This window comes from Cryptotermes secundus, unplaced genomic scaffold, assembly GCF_002891405.2.
Source record: "Cryptotermes secundus unplaced genomic scaffold, Csec_1.0 scaffold1356, whole genome shotgun sequence".
Taxonomy (NCBI): domain Eukaryota; kingdom Metazoa; phylum Arthropoda; class Insecta; order Blattodea; family Kalotermitidae; genus Cryptotermes; species Cryptotermes secundus.
In genome coordinates, this window is record NW_019731598.1 from 45,770 (window position 1) to 62,354 (window position 16,585).

The 16,585-nt window shown below is 38.1% G+C and overlaps 1 protein-coding gene across 6 annotated transcripts in view; it reads right to left on the reverse strand.

Moving 5' to 3' along the window:
* LOC111867263 (zinc finger RNA-binding protein) overlaps nt 1–16,373 on the reverse strand; it is a 55,385-nt gene extending 39,012 nt beyond the window's left edge. For 3 of the 6 annotated variants that reach the window (XM_023856955.2, XM_023856953.2, XM_023856957.2), the window contains exons 1-5: nt 16,268–16,373; nt 13,166–13,323; nt 9,649–9,771; nt 1,144–1,290; nt 882–1,055 (exon numbers count right to left, since the gene is read on the reverse strand). In XM_023856955.2, coding sequence (XP_023712723.1) covers nt 882–1,055; nt 1,144–1,290; nt 9,649–9,771; nt 13,166–13,323; nt 16,268–16,317 — 652 coding nt within the window. In that variant the 5' untranslated portion in view covers nt 16,318–16,373. The remainder of the gene's footprint in view (nt 1–881; nt 1,056–1,143; nt 1,291–9,648; nt 9,772–13,165; nt 13,324–16,267) is intronic. The other 3 variants (XM_033752613.1, XM_023856954.2, XM_023856956.2) reach the window with 3 other exon arrangements.
* Between the last annotated feature and the right edge of the window lie 212 nt (nt 16,374–16,585).

A 16,585-nucleotide genomic window follows, 5' to 3' on the forward strand; every position in this document is an offset into this window, starting at 1 on the left:
GTCAAAACAGTTTCTTGAAACACTTGTTTAGAAATATTATTTTATCATAATTGTATGCAGGAAGTTAAGTTTCTTGGTGCAATTTTGCATAACCCACATTTAACGAAAACCTGGTTTTGTGTACGATAAGCCATTCTCACGGAGTCATTAAATGTGGAGTACCATCTCCTGTGAAACCCAAACTTCATTACCATGTTCGTAACAGATAGTATTGGGATGGCAGCCTATCTTAATCCAGGAGTTATGCTGCCATGCTTGCAAGTACTGAATTTCAGTATACTGTCACATGTTAGTGACTACACACAGGGTTTGGACTGATAATGGGATTTACTGAATTAACTTGCAAATACAAACTACTCTTACCTACCAAAAAAAAAACAAACCCCATGACTTTAATCTGCAAGCAAACTATACCGACCGAGTGACTGCTGCTTGTTGGCGAAGTCAGTGCCAACTTTAGCAGATAGAGGGTGTTGCGTGGTCAGCGCAACAAATCCCCATGGCCATTAGTATCAGTTTTCTAGACCAGAGCCACTACTTTTCCACTCAAGTAGCTCCTTAATTATCCGGACAAAGCGGAATGGCCCCCTTTCCAGACCCACTAGTCACTGGTGTGTTTGTTTGCCAACATGTCTGAGCCCATCTTGACAGGCTACAGCCACTCACCTATGAAATTCACCACCTTTTACAAAACACAAAGTTCATGACCATGTTCACAAGCGTGCTACATGTCCTGCCCATCTAATCCACCTTGACCATACTAAAAACATTTGACAAAGAGCACAAATTTTAAAGCACTTTTTATACCAACACAATTTTATTCTAAATTAAGCTGCTCTGAGATATGGTAAATTTTTTGTGTATTATTCAGTGACACATACCTTTAGTCGTATTTGTCGTCTGAGGTGCAGCAGCAGTGTAACCTGTTGAATAACTTGCTCCTGGAGTCCCCTGTGTAGTGTATGCAGAACTGTAAGATGCAGCTTTTGGGGTTGCTTGAGTCACTTGCCGAGTTGTTGCAGTGTATGTGCTTGTACTAAATGCTGGTTTGGATGCTAACGTGCAAAGACATACGAATTACACAAAATATTTTAAAACTTCTTTCAAAAAAATTACAACTTTTATGAACAGCATTACCATTACCTTGATAATGAGTATCAGTCGTTGAGTACGTAGCAGCTGCTGCAGCTGGCTGCTGATAATACGTCTTTGTGCTGTCATATGCGGTCTGGGCAGTACGCCCATAGCCATAATCGTAAGTTGTTCCTGCAGCTGGTGTGCCTGCGCCTACTGGTAAAGTATTTACAAATTATATTTAAAAATGCTTAACACAAATTTCCCCAGTCTATAAGTATACAAATTTCTGAAAGCTTCTTTAAACACGAACACCAGAAAAGGGGGGTGCATATCGTTACATACCCCTTAATGATAAGGTACTAGCCATACTGTAAGAATATCACAGATGTCTTTTAACATTTCCCAGCCCAACCTCACTGCATATAGATATATAAATTACCAACTTTAGCACTCCAAGAACAAAACCCTCTACACCAAATTGTAGCACAGACATGTGAAAGTGTGTCATTCTGCACAAGAACTGCCATAAAACAGAGAGACAGCCTATGGAGGTAAGACGTGTGACCATCAATTAAAGAAATTGTGTAGAAATTTGAATTTATGTACATGTATAATTTACTAAAATCGGTATTCTGTGGATACTCAGACTAACACGTAACATCACTGAAAACCCACTTAGCAAGCCCAAGGACAACATATGGAGGGATCATACTTTTTGCCTAAATAACCCTGTGGATAGACTGTAACAAGTAACCTTATGCAAAGAAAATGTCTGTATAGTCAGCAATCTAGTATAGTAATTTTGCTTCCCATCATCACAAAACAGAACTTTACTAATACAATGCCCCCAATGTCACTACGCAATCTGAACTTTGCCACACAAAATATCCAGAAATTTAAAATGCTATGAAACTCTAAAACCAATTCCAACAGCTGAAGCCCAAGATCACAGAGCAAATCACAAAGATTTGTTAACATAAGATGTTCAAATATGCACTGCCAATGCACCTGACTATTATAATAATAGAACATTAAATATCATGAAAACCTGACAACAAAACAGCTGCTCCAGTATACATGACAGCAATTCTGGGTTTTAAATGTAGATATCTTTAATTACAATTCATGCATACTGCTTCAACAAATATTTTTTGGATAAAAATCCAATTTTTTTTTTTACTTTTTCTGTCACCAGAATTCACTTGCAGGCTGCACTGGGAAGCTTGCAGGCCATTCATCCTCATTTTATGCACACAATACCCTAATATGCACTATTAACAAGACTGAATCTGGTTCCTTTCCAGGTGTTTTATGCTCCCTTTCTGGCAAGGTTTACCCCCTTTCTTGAGTATTTAAACATAACTGCAAAGCTACAAAACATAGACCAGAGAAGGTCCAAGGGTTAAGACAGTCATACCCAGTACTTCAGAAATAAAAATACAGCATTTACATAAGAAAAACTGGAATCCTTAAGCACTGTAATGTTTAAGGCCTTCATTCAAAATACTAACAAACCCATCACATAATCCAAAAAGATTAATGCAACCCACTACAACAAAACTGTCCTTAATGCACAGTCTAACACTAACAAGATGTAAAATGGCACACAAACATCAAATATTTACACAGGAATAAACAAACATCTTAATGCAGGTGATATGAAAATGTAAAAACACTATGGTCACAAGAAATATTGACTATAAAACATACCACAAAATCAAATGTAACATTCAGACATGACATTTTCCTGGGGAAACAAATTTCTATAAGATGATTACCTGGTTAGTATTATTAATTGTACTGCAGGTCACATTGAAAATATTCCGACTGTACGCTCGCTCGCTCACTCACTCACAGAACTGAGCAATTCTTGAGAAGCTGCCAATTGTACAGCTACTCAAGAACTTCGCTGCATTTTATGGAAGCCGAAGGTTCGTTACTGTATTCACAACAGCCTTCCACTGCCCAATCATGAGCCAGATCAATCCAATCCTCTTTCCAAGATCCATTTTAATAATGCCCACCCAGCTATGTCTTGGTCTTCCCAGTGGTCTCTTTCCTTCTGACTTTCCCACCACTATCCTCTATGCATCCCTCTTCTCACCCACTCGTGCTACATGCCCTGCCTATTTCATTCTTGACTTGATCATTCTAATTATACTTGCAGAAGAGTAGAAGTTACAAAGCTCCTGATGCAGTTTTCTCCAATCTCCTGTCGCTTCATCTCTCTTTGGTCCAAATATTCTCAACACCCTCAATGTTCCTCCCTTAATGTTAGAGACAAAGTTTCAACCCCCATACAGAACCACAGGTAAATTATAGCTTTGTATATTCTAATTTTTGTTTTTAGACAGCAGACAAGAAAACAAATGGTCCTGGCCTGAATGGTAGCAAAGCGTAACCTGAGTTCAATCTCCTCTTAATTTCCTCCTGAATCAGGGTTTCGTCACAGTCATTCCCTATTATCTGAACTGCACCACATCTGCCACCTATCTTGCTTTGTATATTCTAATTTTTGTTTTTAGACAGCAGACAAGAAAACAAATGGTCCTGGCCTGAATGGTAGCAAAGCGTAACCTGAGTTCAATCTCCTCTTAATTTCCTCCTGAATCAGGGTTTCGTCATAGTCATTCCCTATTATCTGAACTGCACCACATCTGCCACCTATCTTTGTGTCATTATTTTCACCTGCATTCTGATGACGAGTCAGCAACATACACTTAGTTTTCTGTGTTTACTTCTAGACTTCTTTCACTTGTACTGCGGCCACTTCTGGCCCATTGTACCAGCCCCAGATGATAGGTGAGGGTGATTGTGGAGCAATTGGTGGAATGAAGATTGGCAGGGGAAACCGAAGTACTCGGAGAAAACCTGCCCTAGCACCACTTTGTCCACCATAAATCCCACTTGACCAGACTCAGGATCGAACCAGGGCCTCCTTACTTGCATCAATTAAAGTTAACACCAAATATACACGGTGCCAAATCCCAGAAGACTGCTTTCTTCAATTAAAGTTTGTTTTTTTATGATATCTATATTATCACCCAGTAGATTCAAATCATTAGCATAGACCAACAGCTGATGTATCCCTTTTAATTTCAGACTCGCCTAGTTTTCCTGACATTCCTAATGGCATATTCTGAAGTACAACTGAAAAGGAGTGCTGATAAAGCATCTCCTTGTTTTAGACCATTCTGGATAAGAAATTTATTAGACAAATGTTTACCTACACGTACTTTACTATATGTTTCGTTTAAACACATTTTAATCAACCTAACTAGTTTCATGGGTATCCCAAATTCTTATCACAATATTGTACAATACTTCCCCCCTAACTGAATCATAGGCTTTCTTGAACTCTACAAATAGCTGTCTCACTGTACTCCCATTTTTTTCTCCAATATCTCACGAATGCAAAAGATCTAATCTGTAGCTGATCTGTTACATCGAAACCCACACTGATGAACCCCAATAATTTCACCTATGTATGGACTTAACCTTGAGAGCATATTGGATAAACTTTTGTATGAAGTTGGTGACAGAGATATCCCCTGATAATTACTACAGCCAGTTTTATCACCCTTCTTGTGAACTGTTACAATAATAAGACTCCTTCCACTGATCAGGCAATTTTTCCTGATTCCAAATTTAATAACAGAGTAGTTCACCTATTCCGAATGTTGTGAGAATCCGCAAAGCAGATCACCATTCTCATCCTTCACAATGTTACTCCCTGGTTGGTAACCACTCTTTAACGGCAAGTCATTTATTCCTCTATACAGGTCTCTAATGTCCTTGTTCTTACTGTTCATTGCAAGATCATCAATTTTGTCTTTCAGATATTCTGTCTTTTTGTTCCTGATATGACTGCTGATTTCATGCCTCATGTTGTTCAGATTATCCCCCCTTATTTTGCTTGGATTCTATAACCACTGCAATTGACATGTTTTCTTTGGTCTAATAATTCTGAGCATCCTTCATCAAACCACGGCTTACGCTTCTGCAGTTCATAATAACCTAGGCTCTTTCAAATAGCTTGGAAAAAGTGCAATGAGTTCTATGCTATTCAACTCTGCCCTTTTGAAATTCCCAAATAACTTGTACATAACGTGGAGTTATGGCCTTTCATTGTATATAGTTATGGGGTTCAACAAGCATACACAATATGCTTTCTGATGTTCAACATCCAAAGAGTTATGGCCTTTCACTGTATATAGTTATGGGGTTCAACAAGCATACACAATATGCTTTCTGATGTTCAACATCCAAAGATGTTACATGCACATACATGTATTATATAAGCCTGGAAGCTTTCATGCTGTCTGAAGATCACTGAAACATCAGTAATTTTTAACTGACATAGGTGACAGCCTGAGAAAATTTTATCAACACATACATTACTTCAACAGAGAATGCTAACAGAACCAAGAAATAAAAAAAGCCCCCCCCCCCATTTCTGAACACAGGCAGATGAGCAACTGGGGCATTTGTCCCAGCAGTATATCATCTTTATATTTTGCATCCTGTCCTGTTAGAAATATCAAAATCTACACAACAATTTATGCAACATTAAAAATGAGATACAAAAGGTGTCAAAGATTAAACTATGTTGTTATATACTATACTACTACATGTTTTGATCTTGATAGATCATCAAATGGATTCAAATTACCAGTCACTGAACTGCACATATCTTAATGCAAAAAATGGATACATTTTAACACTCATTTGGCATTCAATGAATAATTACCAGAGCCCAGATTTTGATGACCTGAAAATATTTAAAAAATGACTGAAAAAATCCAGAAAAATTACCTAAAGGAGAAAGAACACTTCGCTTCCATATTATTCACATTTCAGAAAACATATGAAGAAAAATTCCCTAAAATGGCCAAAAATGACCTTAAACCTAAAAATGTCAAAAAATGACAAAAACATCACCTATAAAATTTACATTTCTGTAACCAGCAGCTCATTTCTGTTAGAGGCTGAGTCAACCCCAGGGCCATAGTGCAGCTGGAAGGATTAGGTCAATTGAAAAAAAAAATCCAATTGCTCATCGGAACTTGAATCCGTGACCATCCGCCTTGTAGCATAATGCCTCAACCAACTACGCTACCGCGTGCCCCCCAATGGTGTAGTATAACCACAACAAAATTAATCTTGACACATTTGTCTGCTTTATGTTTGTTGCTAAGTAACTGTTGTCTAGACAACCACTATATACACCATGAACGCTGATTCCTGAGGACAAAGACACCACCAAAAGAGCACTTCTGCTTTCACCTCATCATTTCCTTTAACCCATGTCCTGCATGCTACACACCTGCTGCCTGCAATGTGGACTGCTGTGCTTCCATCCCATAAGCAGTACTTTGAACCACACGTGAATACTGCTTGCATATTGTTTTGAGATGAAGTTCAAGGCTATCATTTTCTGTGTATCAACTGAATTTACTGAATATCCTAAGAGCAGATCTTGGAAATGTTGAGTGTACATCAGCTGGTAAACCCTTGATCACATATGAATACTGAAGATATTTTCAAAAAGGGTTTTCTTATTTTTAAGACAGTAAACCTGGTTCTGACAACAGGGAAATAAGACAGCTGTTTATGCCAGCACTGCTTGGAATATCTGAATTTAAATCCCCTCTGGAACCTTCCTTCTAAATGGCACAGGATGGGCTCGATGGAGTTCATTTATATACCCATTGCTGATGGGCATTTATATGGCAGTTGCTGTTGCGTTTAATAATTTTAAAGCATTTTATTAAAAATACTGTAAAGTAAAGTAAGTAAAGCTGTCCCTGTAACAGGCTGTGAAGGCCCATAGGGTTGAGATGTTGAGGGACCCACATTATCTAGACAATCAGCTCAAAGATGGCAGCCGCGCTTCAGTCCCCAGGAAAATTATTTAATTAATTCCTGGTACTCATTTCTGTTAGAGGCTGAGTCAACCCCAGGGCCATAGTGAGGCTGGAAGGATTAGGTCAATTGAAAAAAAATCCAACTACCTCATTGGGACTTGAACCCGCGACCTTCCAGCTTGTAGCATAGTGCCTCAACCAAATATGCTACCGGGTGCCCCATTAATAATACTGTATCTAATAAAATTTTTATGATAAAGAAATGGTATTAACTTTGTTTGTATCAGCAAAGATCATACTGTCACACAAGACTTGAAAATGTTTACACAAAAAAGTTATTCTTTTTATTTTTTGTAATTCTGATACATTCTGTACAACATATTTTCCCACTTCAAAAAGCGCTCTGCATTATAAAAATCAACACTTTACACACTTCTGCAGTCTCTGGTGTCATAAGACACCTGGAAACACTTAACAACCAAGGTTTGTTCTTCTGTTCATAAGGTTTTTGCTACCCTCTTCAGATATTTGAATCTGTTGACTAAAGGGATATAAGAGTGAAAGTACAGGAATTCAGGAGACTGGACAGAAAATTCTTTGTTTCATATATCAGTGCCAAGCTCTTCCATTGCAGCTGCAAGAGAATACTGCCCTCTCTATGGTCGCAAATGCTTGCATCACAGCTGAGATACAGAGTGCATTCATTCATTCATTCATTCTGATCACTGAGTTCCAATATCATAGTTTCGTTTCATAAATGGCAATAAAACATCTGGATGAAATTGGCAAAGTGCAAGTAATGTGACATGGAACTGCGCATTCTCAGGTGCTCCAAAGAGTACCATACAAAGGAGAGATTTGGTCAGATGACTGGGGGGGGGTTGCTATATAGTAATCAAGCAGGTAAAAATAAAAAGTATGGATACTGAATTTTACTATATTTAAAATTATTAGGATTGTGAGTGTGATTCTACTAGTCGTGTTAAAACGCCTGAATGTGTGTACTTTGGCCACGATGAATGTACCTTTCAGTGAACCAATACATGCACTTCAGAGGTGAAAGGTTTCATTCCCCCAATGCAGATGGGCTGAAGTGCTTGTTCTGAGGGCAGTATTGCACTGTCTGCATACAGATCTTAATATATGCTGATGTGCCCTCTGTGTGACTATAGTGAGGATAAACAGACTCACACGGCCCCCCTGAGACAACTTTACTGGTCTGACATATTTCTTGTGATATTAGTTTGGCCATCATTTACTTTGATCCTGTTGTATTCCAATATACTGTGCAACAGATTCAATTTTCACCTTCTCCCATGATTACCAAGGAATCCACAAGTTCTATTAGTTAAGTTACACTGATGAAATGAATAATTACGATGTACCCATAACTTTGCAGTTTCCTGTTATTCTGTAATTTGTATTTTCATGCAAAGGCATGGGGAAAATGGGAAAAGAAAAATAACATCTGATAAAAACAGAGCCTAATAAGAGAGTAAAGTGCAGTCCAATATTAACCTGCCCCACTAAACTCCAAGGAAAACATTTGGTATTAACTACATGACAAACAAAAAAAAAAAAATCCAACTACATGACACATGCATGGACAGTTTTCAAAACTCAAGAAGCTAATCACACCATAGGTAAAAGCTACCACTACAGCATATGTAACAGAACAATATTTAAAAGATGACCCAGGGAAAATTATGCAAACTTAATTTCATTTTAACATATCAAAATTCAGATCAAATGTGCACTAAATCCAGGTACACACATTCCTTAAATGTAAAAGCAGAGACCCCTTCCTATAAAAACGCACCAAACTTTCAGTATTTTGGACTGGCAAGAAGTGGCCAACCAATCACAAGTGACAGGAATGTTGACAAAACTAAACTGTTCTAAACTCTCAAAGTACTGACATGTGGGATGATACCAAGCAGTCTTCCAAATGGTTACCAATGCTTTGGAGGAGCACCTTCAACCTTCTGCGTAGAAGTTTCGGTTGTGGCCAATATCTACATGTTTCAGAAGAATGTTGTCTCCAACTTCAGATGGAGACAGAAGCAGATTCCTAAAAATTGTTGGTACTAAGCTATGGCACTACACGGTCCCAAAGACCATAACCTTAGTATTTCATTTCACTTACGGAATTTTGAAGTGGTATGCAAGGTTGCTGTGCCCATCCCCCCAAAAGAGAGACAACACCAAACCTGAACCATAACATATCCTGAACTGAGATCTGTTTTAGCACTAATTACCTTATTATCTGCGCCTGCTGCAGTGATCATATCACCTTTCACACACAAAAAAAAATAGGACTGAGATAAAACGTCTCGGAAACCAACTAATGCACTTTCAATCCCAAGTTCAATGGGCTTACACTTACAAGATATACAAACCATAAAGCTTCGTCACAAGCGGTCACTTATCCTTTCACTGTACAGAATGTGTGGACTTAAGTTTCACCACCTATATACAGCATATCTAAGCACCCCTTGTTCAGTGATAATTTCCCCTCATTTCTTCTTTAAAACACTGGTGCACACACCGATTAACTAAGCAACGCTTCATGTTATGAACTGATTAAATAAAAATGTGTTTATAATACAAAACCACCACCCAGTAAGTCACATTAATTTTACATGAACTGTACTTATTACGTATGTAGTATGTCTTTCCTGGCCCTACTTGAACAAAAGATTACCTTGTTCTTGGTTAGGAATACAATTTGGAACAACTGTAGGATCGGTCCGCCAATTTTTTAGTCTGTTCCCTTCACCAGTTATGGATGTTTCCTCTTGGTCTGGTAGGTTGTAGTGGTACCAACCTATGAAAAAAACTCACTAGGAAGCTAATTTCTATACCTCTCGCATGTCAAAATGCAGCGACCTTAGAAGTACGGGACAAGGACGTGAAAGACTAATACGCTGAATTAAATACTTCGTTTTGTTCAGAAACACAAGAGCTTCACTAAGCATATAACAAGAATGACCTAAATTTAAGTTATCTTGTTTAGTACTTCCATTCATTAAGTTGGCAACTCAATATTACTGTACAAATAGAATAAAAGTTTAATGTACAACCAAAAATATTAACGGATGAAAGCAAAGCATGGCATACAGTAAAATACCGTTTTCAGAGTAGTAGGAAACTAGAATATGTAACAGAATCTCCACAAGAAAACAATATTGTATTCTGAAAACTAAATGCACGCTAAATAGTGCCCACAAGCATACTTGTCTTCTAGGATGTGATGCCATGTAGTCTGGTACAACTTTACAGGAGCTTGGAAGGAAAGCATAACTTGTTGCTGTGCTTAACTATGCCAAGTAGGTGTATGAGGGAGTGGATGTATAAATCCATATTCTCTTGAACTTGGCACCAGCTGATGTGAGCGGTCAGTTTCACACCCCTGCCGCTTTACACTTGGGGAAAGAGCCCCCAGTAGCCATTGGATAGGGGGCTGAGTGGGCCCCAGAGCCGGTCTGGATGACTTGGAGAAGAGAAAATTCTTGACCCTACTGTGACTTGAACTCTGACCCCTCAGTCATCCAGCCTGTAGCCAGTCACTATACTGACTACACTATCCTGGCAAGATAAAGACAGTATATGAACTATGTTGAACTATCAGACTACATGATGCCACATCCCTGAAGATGGCACTCTTCATAGTGATTCTCATCACATACACTTTCACTGATATGTACAAGGCTTGGACATTCTGTACAATTTGATTACCAGACCATATTTCCAAGTGCCACACTAATCTGCAATTATAAATCAATGTAATATATAAGGTATTTCAACCTCTAAATGAATGTTCATATTTTTCATGAAATAATACTTTGGGAATATGACATTAAAAATTTCAACATATCCAGAATGGAACCATGGAATGTTATAGGCCCCACGAGGCAGGCAGCTGAAGTGAGAGGCTGGCTAATCTCCCACTTAGTGATGAGTACATTTCTTACAAGGTTAACTTACCTTCACCTTGCACAGAAAATAAATTGTGTAAGATAAAAACAAATTCTTAAACCAGTACTTTGGAAGGAAAAATCCCAGGAATGTAGTTGTTACAAAAAGATGGTCATATTTTTCTCACCAATTTCACTATGTAAGAAACTTACACAAGTCTTTCATCGTTAACTATGACATGTCTTACGTATCATATGGCTACTAAATTTACCTACTTCACATGCTATAAACATGTCATTATGGCATTTCGGCCATGACTTTTCATAACAGAATGCAATTTCTTATATACATCAGAATATCATGTTGAAATTATAGTCCATACGTTAGAATCCATACGCTGTATCAAACACCAAAGCATACATGATATGCGTAACACAAAACACTGCAGACTTATATACCATTTATTTTCAAGTTTGGTTAATTTCAATTAGTAACCACACAATTAAATGGTGTTAAAACTCTGTAACCCTTTATCTGCTACATTCTTTTTTCACAAGCTAGACTATCCCCATTAATACAAATATTGTGACATGACGCCTGAAAGACGGAATAGCGGAGCCAGAGTGGAAGTCCACTGCTAGCCAATGGCTCGCCAAACACACATTCTTGCAATAACGAAGAAGTCCACTGCTAGCCAACAGTTCGGTAAGCACATTTCCATGACAAATATTTTTCTGTGGTTAACAGTAGCCATTATAGAGAGCTGTGCAGAGAAGATTGAAGCATTCGTCAGACAGTCATTCAAGGCAGTCACGGTAGAAAGGAGAACAAAGAACTAATTCAGTCACTTATCCATAGTGATTCGTGACCAACCCGTAAATCAGAACCAAGTCAGTCACAGTGGATGAGAACACACTTGTAGTCCAGTATGGAATGGAGTGAGTCTTATGCAGTCACTTATTGTGAGCAGTTATAATTGTGAAGCACCCGTAAAGTCAATCATCCAATCCAGAACCTATTATTATTAGTCACAGAACCCTTACACAATACTGTTTCTAGATATTATCCAGCATCCAGTACCTAAAACACTGCCCTGTTTAGATTTCAGAACACAACCTTCCGAGACTGGATTCTGTCTCCATCCTCAGGTGAAACCTACTCAGTTGGGCCTAATTAACGCAGCTAATCCCTATCTTCAGAGATAGGGACTGGGCCCAAATGAGTAGGTTTCACCTGAGGATGGAGACAAAATCCAGTCTCCGAAACGCTGTTTTGAAATATAAATAGCGTGGTGTGTTAAGATAAAAACTGGAAGATGGATAATGTCCAGAAACATAATATTTGTACTACTGTACCATGGTCACAAGCTTTCAGATGTTATTTATCCGCATTAAATTCTTTCAGGACTTTTCATTCTCTTTGTAGGACTTAACAAGAATAGCATACCGATTAGAAGCTTCCTTACTGCCTCCATAGATGATACTGCAAAATATTTTACCTGCTACCCAATTGTAAAATTGGCCAATAAGCCCATGCATCAATGTAGTAGCACTTAAGAATACAGGCGTTCTCATCTCCGTGTCACCATAGTAGCATGATGTAGGGAGGTTAAAATAATGTAGTTTGTACCAAGATTGTAACCAACATTATCACTTACCACAGGAAAGGTACACATTGTCAATGACACAATCAACAATGAGGCTGTTCTGCCTCATATCCAACTTATAATAAAATGCAAATGGAAGGCACAATATTTGAAGCTTTTAAGGTCACTATATCTCTGGATTACAACAGTGTCAATGTTGAACTGGGGACATAACATTTTTGTAGCTTTCCCATTATTTTTAACATTTGTAATAAATAAAAACTATATCATTTCAAATACTAATCTACGGACAAGAAACAGGAAATAAACTAATGACAATGGGTCCACTTTAACGGTATTTTACTGAAATGTCCAAGTACACAATGCCTTTAATAATGTGTAAGAGAAGAGATTTTATGTTACATATAATTGTTCTGCCAAAATGTGTATGGCTACTGGAAATGCAGCATTCCCTTCTTGAAGCAATGGAAGCTGAAATTGGCGCACTGATCCTATAGTCATGTTTGTGTAACTGTGGCCTTCTTCAGACTATATTTCTTCCAACAAGCAGAACCCAAGTTGAAATTTCTAAATTACAAGTTACCTGCACATGCTAACAGTGTATGATAAATACAGAAACAGAAGAAATTAACTCTAAACTGAAGCCATGAATATATCCACTGCATGCCACCCATATACATGAAGTACAACAAATTACCTGCATATGTACCAGCTGTGGTATGAGTGGCGGCAGTCTGGTATGCAGTCTCATACCCAGTACCGGCTCTCTGTGCAGTGTAGGTGGCAGCAGTTGCTGCAGTTGGGGTGACGGCATACCCTGTCTGCCCAGTCTGATACGCAGCTGCCCCTGCAGTACTGAAATCGGGATATCAGAACTTTACAATATGTCCCCTTTCAATTTCAAGTCACACACATCACGTCACCGTGGGGGGGTATCGAGCAGTGCGTACTGGTGGAAGGAGTGGGGGTATGTGACGTCACCCGCAAAAAAAACAGAGTTCACGTGACCACTACTTCCCGTTGCGCCATCCATGTCACAATATATTTTGTTTGTCCCTCCCTGCCAAAGGTGAAAGTTATACCATAGACCAATTACTCCCAACATTTGACAACTTGGATCTAATGATCATTTTGTCAAAAACACACAGTCCCCCCCCCCACAATAACAACAAAGCCTATTTCCAGGACATGTACTTTTACAATTAAACACAAAACACTTCAGTATTACAATCAATGGGTGTTCTACAGTTCCCGCAGTTATGTCTTACTACTATAGTCACAGAAAATTATACCTTTCAGCAGTACTTTGGGTTACTCCACCCAAACATTTCCATTAAGGCACTACACAGAAAAGCATTAAAAAGGAGAAAAGAAATGACTTCCCAGAACACAGAAAAGTTTCTGTGTAACTGAAATGAGACATCACGCACCAATGGTTGAGATAAAATGACATGGACACCAGAGGAAACAACAAATTTTTCTTTCGGCTATATTTAATCACCATTTCAAGCAGCAGCAAAATAATTCTTTTGGCCGAAACATTACCTTGAACTAAATACAGCAGTATAACTTATTCTGTTCACAAGAGCAAGCATGAGGAGGTCCAGTGTCATAGTACTGATGGTGCAAGGCAACTAACTCCCCACCCCCCTTTATCAGTGGTGTCAGCTGTCACTACTCCCATTCCCTCTTTTCGCCATCTGCTTTCAGTACTGAATTAGTACATTTACCAAGAAATAAGAACTTCATAAGAAGAAAACAAGTTAAAAAATATAACAAGCCACAACCATTTAAAAAACATGTTATCCCCATTGCAGCAGCCAAGATTGTAACCTAGCATAGAACTGCTAGTATTTCACCAGAGAAATACACTTGCTTGCTAACGCAGCATGGTAAATTAAAGGATTCTACCAACAAGTGAACCATCTCGAAGTGTGACTACAGTGAGGAAATGCACAATGTTCCTACAGTATGCTCAGAGAACTGCATGTACACTGCATGAATCAACATTTATTTTGAGAACTAAAAACATCTGTCCGACATAACTTTTTATATACTTGGCTAGAATCATACTCATCAAAAGAGGTAAAACTGGAACCCATTCATGATTCTCAACAGAACAGGCTGGATAAACATTTTGGAGTCTTATGTAAGGGATCATTGTCACTAATCCAGAAAATGAAAACACAGATAAAATAATGGCAAACCTGTCATAAAAAATATACTGTCCAATGCATAAATTTCCTAGCAAATTAATCTACCACAATATTGTAGTGCTGCATCCTCTCTATGTTCCTCTACCTCTATTTAAACCACCACACAAGCATCCAATCACAAACGTTATCAACCATAATAACCTCAAAATGATGATGTATTTTAGTGTCCTGTTGCACTGATTCGTACAACGCACGCAGCCACAAAAGGAGGACACATCACAAGACACAGTATACACAAAATATACAAAGAACGACTTGCATAGCAGAAGAATGATATAATACGAGAGTTTGAAATACAACATATAAGATGATAAATCTTAACAAATTTTATTTTATAAATTTTATTATAGTACATGACGAATATACATTTTAAATCATATTATAAACAAGACATGACAAGCAGTACAATAGTTTAACGTAAATAACACACCTGAGGATGGCACAGTGATGCCAAAACATGTAGTGAACTGACAAGTGAGATTGTGTGCACTAGAAGACGGTCAATACATACACATCAGGGACTCAAAATGATAGCCCACTTCAATGAAAATGTCACCCTTGACACAATACAATAAATATGCCTTGTCTGCAAGACACAGCAGTGGTCAATCTCTAAAGCTACTTTTCCTATACTAGAGGCAAGGAGTAATGGATGGATTATGTGATTTTAATGAGTAGGGAAATCTTTACATATAAATCTAAACTTAACTTTGTACTGGCGGTCACAAATAATTACAGTAAGGTACCATAATTAAAGCACCAACTCTTCCTATAGTTCTGTGGCAGGGGCTCGTTTTCTTCATCAAACAAAGCGACTAAAAACAATATTCGTTGAAATCCACGGTAAAACATGGGTCAAACAGTGTGGTGGTAAACTGTTTTGTACGCACTGAAAGAGGCCATGAAACCGTATATGCGTCGTAATACAAGACTGCAGAAAAAACTTGCGGTTATTAATTGCAAATAACGCTAATTATCACTAAACTCGGGGGGAAGGTGGGGGCAGACTGCGGTTATTAATTGCAAATAACGCTAATTATCACTAAACTCGAGGGGAAGGTGGGGGCAGACTGCTGCTCATTTAGGGCGGTAATCAATTTATGTAACAATACGTAGACGTAACATGAGGTCAAGTCATATCATCGGTCCAATGTCACCACAAACTTTTGTGCTGTTACCGCAGACCTCTTAGATCATTAACTTTCGCGTTTACTGCATCATTTCCAACCCTTGGTAAAGCAGCATCATGGCGTCACCTTTATTGTGTGTAGACTGGCAAACTACGATCACTATTTTTGTGCATTACATGTTACTTGTAGCTGGGATTAAAAATAAGTGTTTCAATTCCATTACAAACAAGCGGTTACTAGGCTACATTAAAGTAACAGGTATAGACACTGTGTGCTATTCATTTGATTATGGGCTCTCAGCCGGCTTGGTCTTCCGACATCTCAAAAAGAAACACGCGATGAAAAACTCCGAATTTCCCTTCGAAATAGACGAAACCAAACTCTCAAAATTATACATCATCTTACTACCAAACTCTTAACAATATTTCAAGGTCCGTATAATATTATACATACCCATACTGCGTGCCACTATGCGTAAAACCGAAGTAATTATTTGTAGCCATCCTCCTTCCTTCTTCTGGAATGAAAGAGAATCAAAATGGCTTCGCATGCGCACAGCCAAGTTGTCACCTCGGCGGTGATTGGTGAATTCCAATATAAGAATACCATTCTTCATATAATTCAAAAATATATTAATTATATTAATGTATTATACATACAGGGAATATGTAGACATTTCTAACATTATAAATGTATATTAAACATAGGAATCGCGAAAAATACTTTCCGATATTTTCTTATTGATTATAGTATAATTCGAGGTACGTACAT